Source organism: Ornithodoros turicata, chromosome 9 (assembly GCF_037126465.1).
Source record: "Ornithodoros turicata isolate Travis chromosome 9, ASM3712646v1, whole genome shotgun sequence".
In the NCBI taxonomy this organism is placed as follows: Eukaryota; Metazoa; Arthropoda; class Arachnida; order Ixodida; family Argasidae; genus Ornithodoros; species Ornithodoros turicata.
This window is the reverse complement of record NC_088209.1, coordinates 30663232-30685447: the sequence shown is the minus strand read 5'-3', so window position 1 is coordinate 30685447 and position 22216 is coordinate 30663232. Positions and strand designations below refer to the sequence as shown.

At 45.2% G+C, this 22216-nt stretch overlaps 1 protein-coding gene across 2 annotated transcripts in view; it reads right to left on the bottom strand.

Annotated features, from left to right (window-relative positions):
- Window positions 1–22216, bottom strand: part of LOC135368606 (la-related protein 7-like) — a 175204-nt gene that overhangs the window by 3707 nt on the left and 149281 nt on the right. The window contains exons 5-10 of one of the 2 annotated variants that reach the window (XM_064601996.1): window positions 2852–2993; window positions 2683–2761; window positions 2479–2579; window positions 2177–2422; window positions 1160–1220; window positions 333–564 (exon numbers count right to left, since the gene is read on the bottom strand). In XM_064601996.1, the coding sequence (XP_064458066.1) occupies window positions 333–564; window positions 1160–1220; window positions 2177–2422; window positions 2479–2579; window positions 2683–2761; window positions 2852–2993 (861 nt within the window). Of the gene's footprint in view, window positions 1–332; window positions 565–1159; window positions 1221–2176; window positions 2423–2478; window positions 2580–2682; window positions 2762–2851; window positions 3095–22216 lie in introns of those variants that run through there. The other variant, XM_064601997.1, reaches the window with a different exon arrangement.

The window sequence follows — 22216 nt, the reverse complement described above, 5'->3', positions numbered from 1 at the left end:
TCTTTCCCCAAGTTGAAGGTTGCCTTTTTAGGGAGAAACCTGATTTTTACCCGGCAAGTCGCCCTCACCGAGACATCTGTAGAAATGCACACTATGCACACAATGGACAATTTTGGCAGCAAATTCAGTTACATCACCGTTTGTACCAAACCAGTGCAGTTAGTTTGAGTGACTGAGCCTGATTTCTCCCAAAATTTAGCATACTGGAAGTTTTTTTTCACTGAATTTGCATGAATTTAGGGCGCATGTTTATTTTCCCGACTTTTGGCCCCCAAACTTAGAAAAAAAAAATATTTCCAGAAAACTTCAGGTTCTAAGGATGAAGTGCTCACTTTGGCATGACCAGCAGCGGATTCTGTTCCTTGGCATCCAGGTGCTGGAGTTTCTTCTTTCGTTTCCTTTTAAGCTTCTTGTTTGACGCTTTGCCTTCCTCTGTAGCACTGCCTTCCTCGACCAACGTTTCCAACCGTTCCCTCTCATCGTTTGTCTTTTCTGAGCCCTTGGGTAGTTTAGGTGGCTTTGTATCTTCCTGTGTCTCACTCAGTTTCCTTTTACGTGAGTGCGCTGCAAAGAGCAAATTAAAGGTCTTAGGGTCAAGCGTATACCTTAGAAGGTATAGTATACTGAGACCAGCGGCGAAGCGTGGGCTTCCGAGCGCCCAGGGCGAAACGACTATCGCGCCCCCAAACACGTTTCGGTTGCTTCACTTTGAGAATATGCGCTGCTCTCTCAACACACACACAGTCTACTGCCGAAGCACACAGGATGCAGTTTTACACCGGCATGGTATGTGGAACCTTGCTTGAATCGCCTCATTCGTTGAGGCGCCCAGAAGATCGTTCCAACAACGTCCAATGTTAAAAAACTGCAATTTTTTTCAAGTTACAAACAATTTCGCTGTTGTTATTTCACACTTTTTTTCTCTCTGTCGATAATTTGCGCCCAAAAGCAGATGTTTTCAAGTGACAAGCAATTTCACCATTGTTATTCTGCGCTTTTTTTCTCTCTGTCGATAGCTTGCGCCTCAAAAAACCTTGCCCCCCCTCCCCCCTCGCTATGCCACTAACTGAGACACCGCACAGGGATGTCCACATTATGGTGCACGGAGGAAGTGTGAATAGAATAAAGCCGTTTTGTCATAATGGGTGGTATTGCTTACACTCGTCCTGCTCTTCGGGTAAATCTACTTCTCTTACGCATGGGCTGACGAAGCCAAATGCCTGCAAGCAAAAAGAAAAGGGAAACAGGGTTAAACGATGATGACAATAGACTGTAAAAGTAGCACTACTTTAATTGCAGCCTGCAACCCACTGGGTGAAAATGCAAGCTCAGGTTTAGGGCAAGTCACGTGACTGCAATGTCAAATAAACCGAAAACGCAGCCACGAGACACCAGACGAAATCTGTGGGCAAACGTGGCTGCAGTTTCGATTTATTGTGTACCGACTACCCCAACTAAAGACTCTCATTGACTACAACGCTGGTCAGGGCCGGTGCCAGGGGTGTGCGGGGCCTGCTTCAAGTGCATACTTGATATTTAAAAAAAAACTAGTCCCTGGTTGAGGGCTTCGTGCGCGGCACCTAAGGCGGTCGCCTTACGCTAAACCCAGCCCACAGAGGGATGTAGAAAAAGTGACAGTTCTTGAAATTGGGAGAGGGAAAGTATGATTCCGGATGCGATAAGCCCATCCTTGTCTTATCTCTTTCTACTATCCCTGCGTAGGGCTCAGTTTAGCAACCTCCTTTCCTGGGAATGACAATGAGGGCACACAAAAACTCGTCCAGCAGTATGCTCTGGACGCTCCGAAAAGCATGATGTTCGGCCATTTTTTCTGATGGGATAGCTCCTCCGTATCCTCAATATCCGTGTCAATTATCATAAACTGGAGTAAATTTGGCACAAACTTCACATTCGTGGGACAAAAAGCAACCTTTACTTGGCAAATTTTCTAGTAAGTTGACATAAATTTGACATAATAGAACTCAAATTAGATTACATTCACATCAGGAGGAGGCAAGAACCTAGTAAAAACAAATGCCGTTGACCACATGATTCTAGGTGGAGTAGTTTTTTTTATTATAATTGAATGACACGTTTTCTGGGACACCCTATATACATAACAATAATGTATTCTACTGAAGGAACGTCTATCCACCAGATATGTAATTGAACTCACCTGGCAGACTTTTTCGACTTCGTCAGGAGTTGAAAACTCCACGAATGCAAACCCTTTCATTTTTCCATTGTGCCTGTACTTAGGCAAGCTTACATAAACCACCTTCCCGTGCTTGTCGAAGGTGGTCTTCAACCACCTATGATCAGCTGTGGGTGGCAGACGTTCAACATATATCGTGCAGTCATCTGTGTCCTCCTTATCTTCGACAGCAGTCATCCTCCTCACTTGTGTTTTATCTTCATTTAACTGGCATTTCAGAAAAACAAGGTAATGAGCTACAGTAAAATTTAGAGATCACATACCTGAAGGAATGTCGAATTTGCAAGAGCTGCGGCTATATCGACGACGCTATTTGTGTGACTCTTTATTTTGCTGAACGTTAAGAAGACTTCCAGATTAATGTCTGAAAGAAGCAAACACGCATTCCACACTTCATGGATCTAGTTTTTTGGGCACCATACTTCTATGACGAGGAAGAAATTTTTCTAAAATTCGTGGGCACTTACAGCCGTCTTCGCGTTTTTGGACTAATTCAGACATGTATCTGTCTTTCCTTAAATTTGCGTCACTGAAGTAAAACTCCATCTGAAAAAAGGTTTGAAGTCAGATGAGAGAATGCAATTTCAAGAAACTAGCGGTGCTGCTACAGTGATGACACGAGTAACAGTGCATCACCTGTTCGCGAATATCTTTGTAAAGTTTCTTCTTGCGCCTTCGGTCTCGTTTCTTCTGGTTGTTTGTGGTAGTGGCAGGAGACTGACGATCTTCAAACGTTACACCTTGCTGGGATACGTCACCCATAATCGCGTACCGTGGCCTGCAATTCGATATTTGAGATACTTTCACTCTGTTACTTCGCTGTTCATCGAAAATGAACGAAACGCATAATGCGCGCCATATGTGTTGCCAGACGCGTTTGTCGTTTCCGTCAGAAACGGAGCGTATAAAAATCGAGCCTATCGGACATTGGATATCAGCGATATCAGATACTGAGTATTGAACAGTTAGAACAGATCGGCAAAAAAAACAGGAAATGTGTACCTACCGTACCTACGGAGAGACGAAGGGAACGCGGACCCTTATTCAATTGAAAATATGGCCTTCCTTTGATTTACCTGTATGGGCCCGGCCTGTCAACCACAGGCAGAGGCGGATCCAGTATTTTTCTTGGGGGGTACGGCCTTGGACAGCATACTGTTACTTTACCAAGGTCATTTGAAACTCTATGTAACGATTAGGATTGCCACCTTTCGTAGTGAAAAATACCGGCTGAGGCAGAGGAGGTGGAATAGAGGGAAAGGAGGAAGTTTTCGCAGGAAAGAGAAAGTAGGTGAGGGGTGGAGAGCATACAGAGAGAGAGAGAGAAAGAAAGAACAAGCGTACTCGCTCAAGACAACAGTGATAATAATAATATAATGAATAACTAAGAAAACGACTGGTGACTACGGAGTTGGGTCTGTGCTCCAGATTTATTCAAGCTGTAGTGGAATGTTGAAGGGAAAACCCCGTAAAAGCCATTATGAAAGGTCTTGACACACAAATACCGGCAAAAGGATGCCGGTATCACCTTCCTACCGGCAACCGGCAGAGGAAGCAAATAATCGGCCGTGCCGGTATAATTGGTATAATACCGGCCTGGTGGCAACCCTAGTAACGATAGGAATTGACAGGGGGTCAGGACATCCGGACCCCCCCCCCCTCCCCTAGATCCGCCCCTGACTACAAGGAGCGGGATGAGTACACGCATGGATCATTCTTGCGTAAGCCACAGACCGTGTAGTGGTCCACGCCTTTTCAACTGGACCCGAACGCACCAACCTGAACAATTTTCTTGGTCACCTCGGCAGGTTAAACGCACACGTGCCTTCTCCACCCGGTGGACGAGCTAGAGTGCGCAGAACCGCAAGCTCTGTATATGGTTAAACCCCACAATGTATTTCGTTAAACCCCAAGGGTATACTACTGGACATTACATGGGCGAGTGGTAAGCATCAAGGCATCAACGTAGCATTTGAATCAACTAATAATAGAACTAAGTATACAAAGCAATTGTTTAAACCAATAAAGTGTGCACTGTAAGAAAAAAAAACAAAGGGTAGAATTTCCTACTCAAGCTGGTATAGAACGACAGTACTTCTACCATTTCGGGACAATCCACGCGCGCCTTCTCCTCCGCTGGTATAAGCGGCGGCGTCCCTTTTCCTTGCTCCTCTCTCTCTCTCTCTCACGTTTGCTCTAAGAAGAGAGAAAAAAAAAAGGGGGGGGGTAGAATTTCATAGAATTTTCTACCCAAGCTGGTAGAACGACAGTTTCTACTCTGTAGTTTGTTTCTACTCTGCAGTTATACCCAAAAGGTCAAATTGGTTTGAGTAGAAATGTATAGTTGCAATGCAGCTCTACCGTTGATGGGTAGAAAATTCTACATTTTTTTCTTAGAGTGCGAGAGTAAGAATGAGTAACAACAGAGAACAAATCGCCAAAGTATGGCATACACAAACTAGCAGCTTGCACCGATCCGCGCGGTACTGCGCAATCTCATAAATTTCGAGGGGGGGGGGGGGGGAGAGAATCCCTGCGCGCGCTTGACGACAACGCAAACATCACGCCCATTCACGAAGCACGCTCAAAACATTACGATACATGCATACTAAAATAAACCAAACAGCATCGAAATACTTTTCCGTTTCTCAGCACATTACCCGACTTCATGCAGCATTAAACAATCCCTCGCGAACAACCCCCGTTTCCGGCGTTCTTCGCAAAGATTTCTCAGTTGTGTCTTGGCTTTTTATTTGAGATCGCGTGGGTGGGTGGGGGGGGGGGGGTACTCTCTATATCTAATATAGTCTGCGTTATCCGATTAAGCAAATCCCCAGCAGAGCGCAGACGTGCCGTCTGTGCTTTCCTCATTCCAGTCTGCACATTCGAGCTATCTGTCAGGCTTTCTGGTCTGAGGAAAACAAACACAAGGTAGCGAAGCTTTCTGTGTGGTTAAGCCGCTGGCGTACGTGTTCTTTCTCCTTCGAAAAATGTCAGGCAAAGAAAAAAAAAAAGAAGAAGAAGAAAAAAGGGATAGAGAGTTGTATAGCGTGGCTACTTATTCGTTTAGGTAGTGCAAACAATTCCAAAGCACTGGTAACCTGCCGAGCGAAGGGTGCACTATACCGCGTGCGCTCGCCAACAGGATTTCCATGCTTTGGTCCCACTAATAAAGTTTTTGCTTATTTCTTTCTTTATAATACTTCTGGCGGTTGCCATAGAAGGAGGGGCAAGTACAACACGTTCAACATCAGTGCAACTATACAATGAAGCTCAAGAGAGAGAGAGAGAGAGAGAAAAAGAATAAGCACGAGAAAGCGAAGGTAGTCACCCACCCTGACCTGCCAAGTAAGCAAAGATGGCTGCATTAAATGAAGACAAAGAGTCACATGCGATGACTTCTGATGGCAGAGAATTCCAATCATGGATACAAAGGGAAAAATAAAAGGAAAAAATCAAAACAATTTGTTCGAAACCTATATTGTTGTACATACTTAGGATACTCGAAGTGCGCTTTGCGCCGAGCAAAGGTGATATAATCATCCCGTCGAAGGCTATGAAGAATAGACCAGAATAGCTTAAGGCGGACTTACTTCTATGGGGAATATTTGTTCGCAGGGTTCTCATAAACCTCGCTAAATTTCTATACACGAAACAGGTACTGGCATGTTCCCCTCGAGTTTGTCTAGCGAATGACAGGAATTCTTGAAGGTCTGACGCGATCCACTGATTTTTGGCGAATTAAGGTTTGTCAAATTTTCAATACATGGGAGAATGTGAGAGATGCAACGAAATCGCTTCTCTCGGCACGCCTGCCCGCGATATTTCGACCAAAATGATGTCATTCCCTACAGTAGCAGTCGGGAAATTGATTGCAATCAACAAATTCGACAAGCTTATTGCGGTTGTCCAGATCCCTGCGAATGAAAATAATGGCTTTGTCGTTTGCTGTCATGTTATGCACGCTGGCGCCGACTACATTACTTCCTTAAAGTGCGGGAGGAAAGCAAAGCGAAGAAAGAAATTTTGGGACTGTGCAGCCAACTCTTTCCGGAAGCGAACGTTAACTAGTCCACATGAGTCCGCTTTAAGGGGAAATCACTCCTTCAGAAATCTATGGGTGATTTTCGTTCGCACAAGACACATGAACGCTCTACTCTTGGTACTGCGTGTTCCCCTAGCTTTTCTCTCGTCAATGACGTATTTTTTAGAGGACAAGGTTGAGCCGTTTATTTTTAATACATTAAAGTTTGGTGCGTCTCGAACATGTGCTGCCATCTCGATAGAGTGTCGCGCACTAAAACATTTGCGAATTCGGGCTCAATACAAATCAATGGATAGTCCTGGAATTCTACAAAATGTGTCATTGACAAGGGCAAAGCAAGGGGAACACGCCAGTACTTCTGTTTTGACGATATTTTACGCCGTTTCTGAGCGCTGTGCGAACAAACTTTCTCTATTGTCTTGCGAAGAAGTGATTCCCCCTTCAGGGACACCCGCAGTGTTATGGACACATGCAACATGCAAAGTGCCCCAAAAATAGGCGGATCAATCAAATCAAATCAATCCCATCATTCGGAATTAGGGTTGGATGGGAACATGTTATGCGGTCTTCGTTTTCTTATTCTTCTTCGTCTTTTTTCTTTTTTTCAATGTGAGGATGTTCATGATGGAGGGGGACATGTGTTGACGCATATATTGGTGTCTGCCATGCTGGATCAATACAGGTGATTCCGCTGCGTAAGCTTGTCTCGGGAGAAGCGAGAGAGAGAGAGAGAGACGCTGCTCTGGCTTCTTAAGCCCATCTTGGACAGAACTGTATTATCGAACGTGAGGAGGATTAATCTTGCACAAACAAACGCGCCCTCTCTAGCCATCACGGAAAGAATCACTGTAATTAGGACAGGTGCCAGAGGAAGTCCAGCTGGAATCCAATTACAGAGTCTTCGATATCTTCCGGTCACTCCCCTATGGGGGAGGAAACGCGCTGCTCGAAAACTTGGATCAAGGGATATATTCGGACGCACGAAGTATATGTCAGCTACGGCTCTGGCGTGGGGTCGTCGTTTTTCTTGTATAGTTGTTCACCTTCCACATTAAAGGCCTCCATTCCTTCGACGTACAATAAAACACAGTTGTGCTAGGTTAGTGCGAAATATAAAACATCGCAGTAAGCATAGACCCTATAAGGGCAAAGTCGCCGTGGAAGTATAGGATCAGTAACTGGAAAACGTGTTGCGCATGATCAGAGGACACACAGCGCAAGTCCAGGCAGCACATGGTGGGATAGACGTCTATATGACGTCTAAATATATATATAAAAAAAGGGATGTCTATAGAATGGCTAGGCCTAGACCAAATGTCAATTATCCGTCCAAAAGACATCTACTGACCACCATGTGCTGCCGGGGAGGAAAGGTGCAGCTTCTGCACCAGGGCGAGCTCGGGCTGATGGCACAGGAGAAGTATATACCGTCGATCCAACGTGAGAGCCTGTCAGAGAAAATTCCACTGGCAACCATGGACATTCGTCAGCAGATGGTACGTCTGCAATGGCAGCTCCGACGAGGATTTGAGGTTCACGTGAACTGATAGAGACTTGCGCGCTTGAACGGCGCTGTATGCCGTTGTTCGGTGTGCAACAGGCATAGTTACACCATATAACCACAAAGTGCATGGAAAGAACAAGCGCTTAGTTAGCCGCAGGTGCCTTGACCGCGCAGCGCTTCGGTTCCCGACAGTGGGTGACCAGAGAAAATCACTTTGGACTATACCCGGCAGCAAATGCGCTATAAGTCTACGGACGTATGAATAGCCAATATTGATTACGAAGCTGCGCCCTTTTGGGGCAAAAAATCAGTCGCTGTTGACAGCTTATAACTGTTTTTATGGCAAAAACTATACAGTGGGAGGACACGTGATGTTTTGGACGAGACCGGTGGGCCTGCGTAAACGGCTTTAAGACATGGTCGTATACGATGACGTAGTTGGGCCAATAAGAGAGAAAGTGAGAATTCGTCAGAAATCTATAGTATCATTCCCGTTTCCTGCATTGTGTACCGCACAAGTAATATTAGTACCCGTTATATATATAATGTTGCATTCGCGCGTCCATGAAAAAAAAAAAAAAAAAAGAAGAAGAAAAAAATATCGGGAGCGTGCTTCTGCAAAACGTGAAACGGCCTGCGCCAGAATGAGAAGTAACGGCGTATGCCCCGACACGTACTAAGCTGCTTCTTCTCGTCGCTGTGCCATGCAGATATGTAGAAATAGACCAACTTGCAACTTCCGCGTCCAATTCCAGCAAAGGAAACAGAAATACAGTCCCGACGCCAGGCCTTTCGCTCCCCTGCTTGAACCCATCATTACTTTCTATCACACAGCCAGCCCTCATAAACCATCCTGCGTCAAAACAGACTTTCCAGCCCCATTGCACACCGCACGAAAATATCCTTGAGCTAGTGCAGTCCGATGCACTATATCATCCAGCAGGAGCAGATTTTGAGGTAACGTTTTGGAGAGGCCTTAGGCTGGGTGATACGAAAAATATGTGCAGAAATGCGGCTTCGCAGAAAAGAAAAAAAAAAAGCTAAAATGCGCAGTAGACGGCAACCAAACGCAAGGCGTTTTGCTTCATAGGACATAATGTAATAATTGAGCAGAGTTTTCGCGCTTCTTCGGCTGAGAAACGGCAAACAAATAAAAATAAAAAAATAATAGAAGACGGAAAAAGATCGCTCGTCTACTGTCTTCGTCCGTGGCAAGAAGCAAGCGTAAAAGAGCGAGAGGGAAACCACGTGCCTCGTTTTTCTGTCACCATTTCAGCAGATGTAACAAAGAAGAGGATATATACGATATACCCCCTATAGCTTTGAATTCATGACGACGTAGAGGCGAGCACGTTGAAACGGAGCAAGCTATGTGAATGCAGTGATGACTTCTAAAAGTAAAAAAAGTAAAGTAAAGTAAAGTAAAAGTAAAATTCCCGGACCTGAAAACCTACGTCAATGTACATTTCAAGAGCAACGACAGCCACATGATTGGGAAGGCAAATCGTAGTCTCCACCTGCTCTCCTTCCTCACACTGATCACCAGCTGAAAAGGAGGAAGTCATAGAAAAACCGGCACGGAGAGCAGTTCTGCACATCAGCGGAGAGCGGCGGTACAATTGCATTAAGGAGTGACAAATTCGTGTAACTCAATTTTCTCCTCTTCGCAGAAGTTGAGTGCACTATTCGCAGAGCGATATAGCGAATGCATTTGCATGTCTGGCAGCGGCTACAACGGCGTGGAGATTTCAAAAGCTGCTTCGCGTCCGTCCTCGTATTTATGAGTTTTTGCCGTCCGAGTGTCCATGATGAATTTTAATCAGGAACGGGCGAAGTGGCATGTCAGCTAGATTTATGGGACGCAGAAAGTTTCGGTTGATAATTTGGTTTAGCCTGATGAAGTGCTCCTCATATTTTTGTGCGCCGCGTGCACAAGTCATATAGATGCGTGCGAACGAATTTTAAAATGACGAGAGTGTTGCACTGGCTCATTACTCCATAGCGCGTTTATGTTGAAAAATATGTGCGACGACAACGAGACAAAGTTAGAGTGAATTGAGGTTTCTCTTCACTGGGAGGATTGAAGATATGAAAAGGAGAAGTCATACTTGTGATAACGGACACGGCGGAGAAGATAGTGATCTGTACTCTCCTTCCACGCAGGGGCGGATCCAGGGAAGATCCTCGGGGGGGGGGGGGGGCACTAAACAAAAAATAGAGAAGGCGGGGGGGGGGGGGGGGTCGCCATGTAAGACGGCGAGCTGCTGGGCTTTCATTTCACATCTTTCATATTTCATTTTTCATTTCATATTTCATTTCACGCTTTCATATCGGAGCGTGCGGCAGGAAAATCTGCCGGAATGGGGGGTAGAGGTATGTCTGGGGGCGGGGCTGTGTCCGCCCCTGCTTCCACGTGTCCTTCTTTAGTAGGTTGTATTAGCGAACTTCTACAAACTTAATCACGTGACAAGCTCTTTTGAAACAGAACTTCACCGCATGGCACGGCGAAAGACCAACCATTGCGTAGAATGATACCGTTATGACCCCTGCATTCTAAAAACAGAGCTTCACTGCATAGCACGCTCCTAGCCAACCATCGTCCCGAATGACAACGTTCTCTTCCTTGATTTGATGAAAACGGCGGGCGTATGCCATTTTTGTGGCAATTATGAACTGCATAATGCCATAAAAGTGGCGTACGCTTCCTGTTTTCAGCAAATCAGAGGAAAGAACGATGTCACCCGCGATGACGGTTGGCTAGGAGCACTATGTGGTGAAATTTATTTTTAAGAGTGTGATTTGTGGAAACCGCGGCGCGTACGCCTTTTTGTGACGATTATCATAAGTGCATATGTGTCACAAAAAAGGCGTTATAACGGTTGGCTAGGAGCGCCACGTTGTGAAATTTATTTCTAAGAATGGGGGGTATTTTGTGGAAAACGCGGGCGTACGCCGTTTTGTGAGAATTACCATAACTGCATAGGTGTCACAAAAAGGCGTTATAACGGTTGGCTAGGAGCGTTCTGTGCGTGGAAGTTTCGTTTTAAGAGTGTAGTCAACCGCAATCCCGAATGACATCGTTCTCTCCCCTGATTTGTTGAAAACGGGAGGCGTACGCCTCTTTATGGCACGCATGCAGTTAGGTTAAGTTTCACAAAAAGCCATACGCAAGGTGCTTTGTACAAATCAAGAGTGACAGCGTTCGTTATCATTCTGCGCAATGACTGGCCTTCAGCGTGTTATGTGGTGAAGTTCTATTTCAATGGTGGAGATGCGTAGAGGGTGCATGAGTTCGTCGAGGAGAGCAAAGTGTTAGAAGGGCCTTGGTCCTCTATCAATTTTTTTTTTTTTGCTATAGTCGTGACGACGCCCACTTCCAACAACGGCCAACAACGGCGAGCCGATCCTGCCATTACCCCCCCCCCCCCTTATTTCAATGGTGCAGTTAGGCATGTGCGAATAATTATTTTAAAACCGGTATAATTCTATTAAAACACTGCGGTATTCCAACAACTCGAATATTCGCCCATGCAGGTCCGTTTGAGCAATCCGTCCGTAACTGAGTAACGTGGTCGGACTCGGGTTGACATTTCACGCATACACATACAGACACACCAGTTATGACAGGTGGCTCACAGTTAAGTGTAAAGAAAACATCCCAAGGCCTATAGCGTGAAGGGCAACCTCCCCACCCCTACACACAGACAGACATGCAGAAGAAAAGTATACAAATCCGGCCAATTTTATGAAAGAGCCCAACCTTTTATGTTTAAAGGATAGGTACAGTCCAGAGCCCCATTATTACGCGATGCGTTGAAGAGGAGGGAAAAATGAATACAGGAAGCTATTACTATGTAATGTTCCGCATGTAACGTTTCCATAGTCATGTGCCACCGAAGAACGGCAATTGAATGATGTCAGTTGAAGAGAAGGCACCAGCAGTGACATTCGAACCCACATCCTCTGATTGCCGGTCCATTACTTGCTTGAAACGTTGTTATATTATAACATTTCTTGGAGTCATGCTCATGTTTGACAAAGGTTGTTTTCAGTTAAAGGGGTTGCGACAGGTCATCCCACGTTATCCCAGATAAACGTAAGAGACGGTTCCTTACACCGATGTGAACCTGCATTGAAAATTCGACTGCGAAGAGGGTAACAGAAGCGGAGAAAACGGGCACCGCCAATACCGAAACTCATGCGGCTCTGACATCACAGCCGCGAGGCGCCGCCACTGAGGCGGCGTACGAGAAGTCACGTGCTTATGGCTGCCAATGGGGATGGATGCAACTCTGAGCTCCCTGTCGTCTGCGCTTTACTCGGGAGTGTGTTCAACGGCTTGTATCTCGCTAAGTACGACACGTAGAATAATAATTCTTTTTTTCCTCAGTATTCTGGCGTGCCGCGCAATGCGTCCATAATGTAATGAACCACATCCATGAACGTGTCCCAACCCCATTAGATGTAATGATAATATATTCTCAAGTTCTCCTTCAGCACCCGTGATGCCGTTCGTAGGTTGAACACCACTGCACCTTCAGCATCAATCTCTCACGGACATTTCAATTCAGTCTACGGGTGCCGATCAAAACGAGGGCCAACGTTCCGCAGAGCGTTACGATGCAGTCTAAACAGTCGCTCAAGTACAAGTTTATTTTTCTCCTTTCAGCTGTCTCGCGTTTGTCAATGGATCAGCCGCGATGTATCCCAGAGTGCAAGTAGTTCCTGGTTTCATCCACCCCGGGTTTTCTTCAGTTTTCTCTCATTTTCGCGGAACACGGTTTGAGTCGTGTGAGAGCTGTACGTGTTTATTTCCCTGGCGAGGTTGCGTTGCGGGAACCTGTCACGTCATTTACTGGCTGCGCTCCAACCACTCCAGCCAAATTATACACTTCCCTAGTCTCAGCTCGTTGGCTGTGTTTATTTCTTTTAGAGATCACGTTGTGATTCTAAGATGGCAACTGTCAATCAGTCGCTCGTGCCTTTATTACGATGTTCTGCAATACGGTGTATATACCTTTGGCATGGCTTGGTTCATGAAGCGCCCTGCTGTCTCATTCGTATCAGAGAGTGGCAGCGTCTTGGCTTCACCGCATAACACGATCATAGCAAACCTTCGTCCCAAGTGTCCCATCTTGGTGCAATATTGGCTGGACGTTGGCCCAGTATTGAACCAGCCTTGAACCACTATAGCCGATATCCAACCAATATTGTGCCAAGATATCGTGCTCCTTTGGGTCGTTCTCTCCCTTGATTTGTTCAAAACGGAAGGTGTACGCCTTTTTGTGACACTTGTGCATTTCTGTTAATTGTCACAAAAGGGCGCATGACTCGCGCTTTCTAGAAATCCAGAGTGATAACGGTGTCATTCACGTGCAATGGTTGGCCTCGATTGTGTTATCGATCAGTCAATCAATTAATTAATCAATCAGTTATCTTCTTTTTAGTGAAAAACGGCTCTTGTTCTGTCGATTACAGGTTAAAAATTATAATTACCATAAAAATTATATAGTCTTTTGACTCTTCGTATGCGTTCGGTGTGTTCCTACACAAAAAACATAGTTTTGCACAGTTTTCAATTTCCTCTAATGCTTCCACCTGAAGCAATGAAGCATCACCCGTCTCGGCCATGCCACGGGGTCACGCATGTCATCCGCAGAGACCACCCCAGCTAGCTCGGTCGCACTCAATCCGGCAGCGAATTTACGAGGCTCAGGGGAGCGCAGCAAGAAGAGCGGCGGCTTAGTGCCATGCACCGCAAACCAGCCCGTACGGCACACAGGTAGTAGATTCTCATCGCGATCAAGGTACTCACTCCATCGGTGCTTTCTGCCACCCGCGAAGCAACAGAGGGAAACTCTCGAGCTGATTGCTATCGTTCAGAGCCTTCGTGTTATGATGTATAGTGCGAAAGTTTAGTGCGTACAAATGTCCAGGAAACTGCGGCGGGAGGCAGCGAGGGAAGTCGCTTTTCATTTTAATTCCGTGTTGGCGTACATCTGTATGCGGAATACAGATTCGATCGCGTCGCTATGACGTGAAACAATGCATTCACATGCGAATTATGCAGTATAAGAGGTTCCGTGACATTTCATCGAACGATGTTTCATCGAACGCCATTTCGTCGAAAATGGACGTTTCATCGAATCCGTGGCCCCCCGCTTTTTCTTGCGGCAATGTGTGAAATACGGAAAAGGATCTCCTGACCTAACCTTGGTCAGGCTTCGATGAAACGGCGTTCAACGAAAAGTCGTTCGATAAAACGGCTTCGACGAAACGACGTTCGATGAAATGGGCGGACACCAGTATAAGACTGTGCAGAAACAGGCCATATATCCTACCGTATGACAATCACTCTCTATTTCATTCGATTTCCATAGTCGAGAAAAAGTAATTTTAATTTTCTCAATGTTATAACATGTTGTAACTGCGCCAGACGTCAGCGTATGGTCAAGTCGATCTGGACGAACGACATTCGATAATAATACGCATTCGAATGGAACGGCGATATAAGCATTAATCGATATTTTAGCTCTGGAAATTTCTGTCACATCCGTTGTCGTCAGGACTTCGTGACCTCGTGTTCCCCTATTTATCGTAACAATATCAGGTGCTGCTTGGCATAGTGAGCATTTCCTGCGGCTGACACAGAGCTCGTCTAAAAACAACAACAAAATGCTCGCGTACATAATACCCTCAGGTTGTAGTTAACGAACACGGTTTTGTTTACGAAGCCACGCAATAGAGTACCACCTGTCATATATGCATATCTTCGTGCATTGAGTTTCTCGCACTTTCGCACTTGACTGAGTTTTTCAAGCCCTCATCACCTTCTTAGTAGCAACAGGGCTCATGCGTGAACTCTGAACATTCATCATCATTCACCATCTTCTCCCCCTCAAGCAATGGGATAGGGTACCGCGTCAGCGGCGAAACATCCCACTACATCTTCATTACTTATTTGTTGTAGTTGTTGTTGAATTTTTCGAACTCGCGTCTCGGCATGTGTGCCTCACAAAGTGTATAGATTTGTATATTTTTCCCTTTCCTCTTTCCCCCTTTCCCTTCATTTGCTTTACATATATAATGAGCCCTAAATAACGCGTCCTGAGGAGCCAGTCCTGAGTAGTTTGGGGCTAACGTCTCCATTTCAATCAATCAATCAATAAACAAACAAACAAACAAACAAATTAACCAAATAACCAATCAATCAACCAATCAATCAATCACATCTTTGTGCGCATGGAGGTGACGGATAGTACTATACCTGGACCGCGACTAGGCAACAAGATAAAGCAGACAGGCAGAGAGGGCACATATGTGTCTGTTTAAATGAAGTCGCGTTGCAAAACCTTATTTTCTTTTTATATAGGCAGTGACGTGCACGGACAGTATACATCTAATAAAAAAAGGTATATAAAATTTTACGACCTACAGTTTAGGCGGCGTCGAATGCGCACTAACTGTTGCTCTGCCGAGGCTACAGTTACGATCCACGTTTCTTTATTTGCACTCTCTGATACGAATGAAAAGCGTAGTAAATTTCTGCTGAGGTTCGTGTTTGTTGCTGGGTACGTTCTTCTTGTGTATACGAAGACACCATTTTCATTAAATTTACCGTCGGGTAGCTCTTTCTCCTTTTCGCGTGTGGTTGGATGTTCAGAAGGTTGATACCGAGAGGCCGATGAAATAGACTAATATATGCCGTCAAACAGCACAGCAAGGCATATATACCTGAACTGCCTGAAATTCTGTCTCGACGCATTAACGGAATGATGCCGGTCTGACGGTGGTGGCGGATAAAACTGTCTTTCGCTGTCTGCACTTCAGCGTGGGTGTACCTTTCTTATACGCATAGTATGTACGTAAATTTATTTATTTATTCTCGGCATTTTTCATCTAAGACCCATCTCCCTTACGCGTCGATACGAAAGGCGCACGCGCTATGAACAACAACAACAACAACTACTACTACTACTACTACACAGGGTTGTTTGGATTTAATCCACATAGATTATATTCTATGGATTTTTTTTTATCCACACAATTTTATCCAGAGTTTTTAGAAATTTTAATTACTACTCTATAAATCAGCACCCAAGCCTCTGTCATGTGTCTTGCGTATCAGACATTAGTTCGGCCCAAAGTAGAATACGCATCCAGCATCTGGTACCCTCATCATGCTAATCACATCGGTCTTCTAGAATCTGTTCAAAATCGCGCCACCAGGTTTATCCTTTCCAATTACTCTTACCTTCACTCTCATCACGAAGGAAATGTTCCCCCGCTTATGTCTCTTTCACAAACTCTACTATGCTTCTTCCATTCGCCCTCATTTCATACGTCCTGCTGCTAACTACACCTCGTCGAGGCTAGATCATTCCTGTAAAGTAGAGCCCATCCGTTGTCACAATTCCAACTTCATGCACTCGTTTTTTCCCAAAGCTAAACCGGACTGGAACGACCTGCCGCAGTCATTCATATCTATCACTAATTTTGCCTCATTTCGTCGTAATCTTGTTGAATTTCTTGAATGCTGAGAGTAAGCCAGCATTAAGTTTGTACGCATATTTATGCATTCCACCCCCCCCTCATGTATCGCCCCAGGAGGGCATTTGAGGTTTTGTCATAAATAAATAAATAAACATGTTACAGCCAAACACCACAGATATATGGAGATAACACGCGAAACATAAACCTCCTTCACGGCTTATCTACCAGTGTTGTCCTTGGGGAACTAAATAGCTCTTTGGATTCTTCCCCACAACACTTCTACAAAACAAATAAATTTAGTAAAAAAAAAACACACCGCCATCAAAAAAGAAAAAAGAAGTACCGGTGCTGGACAGAACTTAAATTTTATTCAGAGTTCAAGCGTATAGATAACGATATCAATACTATAGGCACTCAATGCAACGTTGGAAGAAATCCATACGATTCCACGTCGGCACACGTAGAGGCTCATATCCTTTTCGCGAAGGATGTCGCAAGCGCTGTCTGCTCACGAACAGATCAATAAACATACATTAAGGGAGACGAGACAGTCTGCGGAATGTCCACCGTGGCTCTTAAGCGATTACCTACACACGTTACATACCCCCGCGTAGATTCCTTGGGTAACGCGGGCTCTCACCCAACAAAATGTTGATTTTGTCATATGCCTATGGAACGAGGAAGAGATCTCAAATGGGCGGAATAATCACTCTGCCAAACACTGGGAACGAGATGTGCCGATAGAATTTGTAATGAGGTCGAACAACATTACACTGTATACTTATACCATGTACCAATATGAGCGTACTATAGTTTACTATCGATATGTATGTATGTACGTATGAGTAGAAGCCTCACATATCCGTGTATTCACACGAGCGACATTCCCCTCAGAAGTGGAAGACGCGAGAAACGTCATAGCTTTCTGAGCGCGAGCGCTCAACGTCCAGTGTTCACGTACACTGCTAACCGTGGGGAATATCCTGCAACACAGCCACAAGATATTCTGTAGCAGACGACAGGAAAGACGGTGATGGTGTCGTCTGCGAAGTGTCGTCTGCTAAGTGCGCATTGCGCCACTCCCGATATTCCGCACCGTGAGAATGTTCACATAGCACACGGGACGGAACTTCGTTATAACTTCGTCTCTGTGAGCAGTGGTTTTGCTTTTCCTTCCACTAGAATATTCCGTGAGGATGTCGTTCATGTGAATACACATATGTAATGCTTCTGGTTGTCGGTAGTCGGCGGCCTTCGCCGAAAGATGCCGCATAGCAGCCGACGAACGCCTTTTTTTTTCTTCTTCTTCTTGGAATTCAGGCGTTTTCCAAAAAGTCAGAATGTGTCCCCTCCAGTTGTGAAGTGTATCCCGAATATTTTGACAGCGATGGGAAGTCTCGGGGAGAAATTTAGCCAATTTTGTACAGAAAAGAAGGTTCTCAGTTACCTACCTGCTCTATGTTCTCCCAGACAATGTAATTATATCACTCGATTTTGAGATTTCCATGCCGGAACGTGGTCATAAGCACCGAATTGTCAAAATGTGCCCCTAAGCAATTCCTTACATTCCAGTTTCTATTGCAAATGTGGAATGCGCGCTTTCGAAACTGCCTGTTGTTAACCGGAAGAAGCGCGCTGCCATGTCGGATGGCAGCACTATGACGTGTGTACTACAACAAGTTCTTTGCGTTTGGCATTTTCCGCAGTGTAAATGCATTACGTGACTTTTTCTTTGTTCGTATTCTGCTGTTTACATCGAAAGGCCAACTCGTGACCTTTTTTTTTTTTTTGCCCGTAATATAGTACAACACCTGAATTCGTTCATCTTCTTTTCAGTCTAAACTTCATTGTCGAAAAAATCCGTTTTTTCTATGCGATATAACTACCGATAAATAATAGCCAAATTTACGCAAAAATAAATGCCAAAAAGCCAGAAACACTGCACTGATAGTATTTGTTTGTTCGATGTATTTCGTAACACCACAAAGGTCCTTGCGGATAATTGGTAGAGTAGTTTTTGTGCCAGAACAAAAAGAAAAAGGAAAGGAGGATAAGTGGGTGTTGTAAAAGTTGGCAACAAGGTCCGCGCTCATATCTTTGTGTTTACAAGTACGCAAATTATCCCCTTTACTGCTCGCTCGCAATATTATGCTGAACAGACTAAAGACCAGTATACTTTCTCGAGCAAACAAGAAAAGGGAGCTCTTGACGCTAAACTTTTTCGTCTGGTTTATGCCAAGTTTTACAACTTCCAGTCCTTTACAACATCCAGACAATCAATCAAAATCCACAGCGTCCAACGGAGTCAAGTTCCGCAGCGTAAATCTTTAAGCGTAATGTTTCTTTGCACAATTTATTATCAACGCAACGCGTTACTATAATGTCAGAAGGAACACACGTTTACGACGGAAAGCAAGGGAAACGTGCAGTTTGCTCCACACGATTAATGCCCGTGTGCACACAAAGTTTTTTTTCTTCTTCTTCTTCTCCCCGACTCCCGCGTATTCTTTTGACGGAGTGGTAAATGCGTGCAAACACCAAAATGTCATTGAGCGCGCGAAAGAGAGAGGAGGGGAGCGGAGAGAAAAAGAATCTGCAGTCATTTCCGGTACTAGGATGAGCTGAATTATAATTCTTTCAGCACCCGCATCAAGAGAAGCTACATTTCTGGGAAAGGAATGCTCCATTCCGCATTTCTTTTCGTTTTTTTTTCTCTCTCTCTCTCTATGCCTGTGTTTGTCAGTTTTTCTCTCTCCCTCTCATTCTCTCTTGCCAGAATGCATAAAAGTTGCTTACATCATCGCATTCTTTATATACAAGGCGAACAACATTGCTATGCTTCGGCTATAGAAGTAGAATATGCAGAAGTGAAAGTATCAACATAAAGAGTTGCGGCCCTCACACGGTTGCTGGCAGCATACACCCTTTCCTTTTCTTTTTTTAATAAACATATTCTCTCTCTCTCTCTCTCTCTCTCCCCCCCCTCGGTATGACAGAAAATGTTACCACGTTGCTTCTGCTGCTCTTTGTATGGTGCAGTTTCATAACATCGTGCACGAGAGAGAGAGGAGAGGTTGCCCGATGCAGATTAGATGCCGCTGTAGAAAGCACATCGTTGTAGCTGTGCTGTCAGCAACTATGCCGTGTGGGTGCCAACAACAAAGACAGCAGTAGGGCGACCCTCCATTTTTCGTTTCTTTTTCTTTTCCTTGTTTTTCGTTTCCGAGGCCTCTTCTCTGCACACCTTTAAAAAAATTTGAACCTCAACTCTTTGAAAGAGCATGTAAGAGACAGAGGGAAGCAGGAGGGTACTTCGTGACGTGAGCAACCCCCCCCCCCCCCCACCGCACCCCCAGGGTGAGTCCGCACGCGAGTCGTGACGTAGACCGGAGCAGCGGAAGAGGGTAAAATCGCGTGAGCTGAGAGTAAAGGAACGGGGAGCTGCCGACGTCACGCGAGGAGATCATGACGTCAGTCCGAGGCTGCTTTCTACGAGTATGTTGAATGTCACATCCCTGCTCCTTTACAGCAGAGGGGTGGAGGTGGTGACGATTCCGGCTCGCCATTGTTGGCCTACCTCATGTGGACAGCGTCACGACTGTATAGACAGGATGAGATGGGATGTTGCGATATGAGATGTTAAAATGATGATGGACGAAAGTAAAGCTTTCTGTTCGTTTGTTTGTAATGAAAAAAAAAAGAGAGAAGAAATTGAACCGAATTGTAGACCGGTCACTGCTAGGATTAGTGACAATTCCCCTGACCGTGTAAAATTTGGGTCATAGTCTTTGGGTGGGTCACGCTCCCTGGGGGAAGAAGACTAGGCTGTGAGTTTCTGAGTATACCTTTGAGTGAGAGAGCCCGCGGGAAGTCCAGCGTACAATTCCACCCTGCCGTGTCCGAGGTGTTTTCCGGATTTCTCCTGCACCTCAGCATACACCCGACGATACAGATGTGACGTTGGCAACATGTCCCAGAGCTCGAGGAAGGACAAAACACACAAACGAACCGCACAAGACGAGGCTCAAAAAGGCTATTTTGTCCTTCCCCAAAGCTCAGGGATATGCTGCCAAAGTCAAGTATACACCAGCTCGCTTGCATTTTACTTCTGTGTTCAACACGGGTGTGTACCATTGTTTGGGTTTGCTGACAGTGTCTGCAATTCGCGTTATCCGACCTATTCCATAACCCAACAGAATCAGAAGAAAAAAAAACATCTTTTGACAGCTACCACCGCGACCTGCGAAAGTTACTATTCCCCACAGTTGAGCTCTTCGATTTATATACACATACGTATAAACACAGAGAAGAGAGCAAACAGCGAAGGTGATGAGGCGCTCTAGGGAATGCTAATGAGTTGCCCGGGGACACATGGAAGCGCAAGAATAGAGGCCGCGGTGCGTATGTATTTTGCTTCTTTTACCAGTACACGCGTGTGCGCATGTTTTCGTACAATCATAGTTCGTATACCCTCCATATTTGTACACCGACTGTTCTTCGGGCCCTCGACGCAGTAAAGGGAAATGGCGAGTTCGATTGTAGTATGGTTCGCTTTATTCTCTCTCGCGAACACGGCAACCCACCAAACGGTTCGGTAATTTGTTGTATTCGTCAGCACCCGAGGCTATGCGGTTGAAATGTTATGAGAAACAAAGAAACAAATATAAAACGTTGTATTTGCCTGTCTTTCAGCATGTCTGTTTGTATTTGCCTGTATTGTAATTGCCCGTATCCGTATTTGCCCGTCTATTTGGATTTCCGACCGCCCGTGATCCATATTACCATTAGAATTGTCCTAGGTAAATTTCCGTATCGTGTTCCCAGACACAACTAATCTAATCCGTGGATATCTTTATGATGGCTCGTTCAGTACTATGACGCAGGTAATCATTTATCTAAACATTCATGCAGACCTGGCAATAGGATTATGGTTTTCATTACCTAGTCTGCCTAAAAAAAAAAAGACTATTTGTGTGTTTATACTGGCCCCGGGAAATATTCGGCATATATTCGGAACGGCATGTTCTGCCGTTTTCCTGTAACCAAACCTCACTCCGACCTGGAACGGATTAACAGATGAACCTGTCGATTGCGCTCAACCACGAACGTAATATGATTGGATTACATCGGACTCGGCTGAGAGAAAAAAAAAGAAAAAGAAGAAGAAGTAGGGAAGCTGAAGAAAAATCGTCCGTATACCACCATGATGGTTCATTTACCCCACACTTCTTCAAACTTCTTACACATCGGTCGTTTTCCGGATTACGGATGTACTAAAACTCACATATTGGGGAGATACGGAAACTACCGATTACGGATGTGCTACAGATCCCTATATCAGGGAGTTTTAGCATAGTATCCGTAAAACTCCCTATCAGGGGGTTTCGCGGAAAGTACGGATTGCGGTTGTGCTAAAATTCCCTATCAGGGGGATTTACGGAAGCTACAGATTATGGATGCACTAAAATTCCCTCTTAGGAAGTTTTACGGAAACTACAGATTATGGATGCACTAAAACTCCCTCTTAGGAAGTTTTACGGAAACTACAGATTATGGGTGCACTAAAACTCCCTATTAGAAAGTTTTACGGCCACTACTACTATACCTCCAGACCAGCCAGACATTTTCGGTGTGGCCATTTGAAAAGAGCCGAAGCGACACAGTCACTCACACTCATTGCCGACTTTAACTGTGCCTCACCGCGCTCTAAATTGAGACGGGCGGACCAGCGCTGATTCGGCGGGCCCAGAAACCTCCCTCAACGTGTACAGAGGGTGGGGGTGAGGGGTGAGCAATTAAGCGCAGACGACGAGCGTTCATCATCCCGTACGTGACGCATGCGGGCAACGAAAATTTGACCGCCTGAGACACCGAGTTCATAATGTGACGCGCAAATAGGTTTCGCGCGAGTCAATGCACCCTGAACTTCACCATCCGCAGAGTAATCAACGTTCACAAC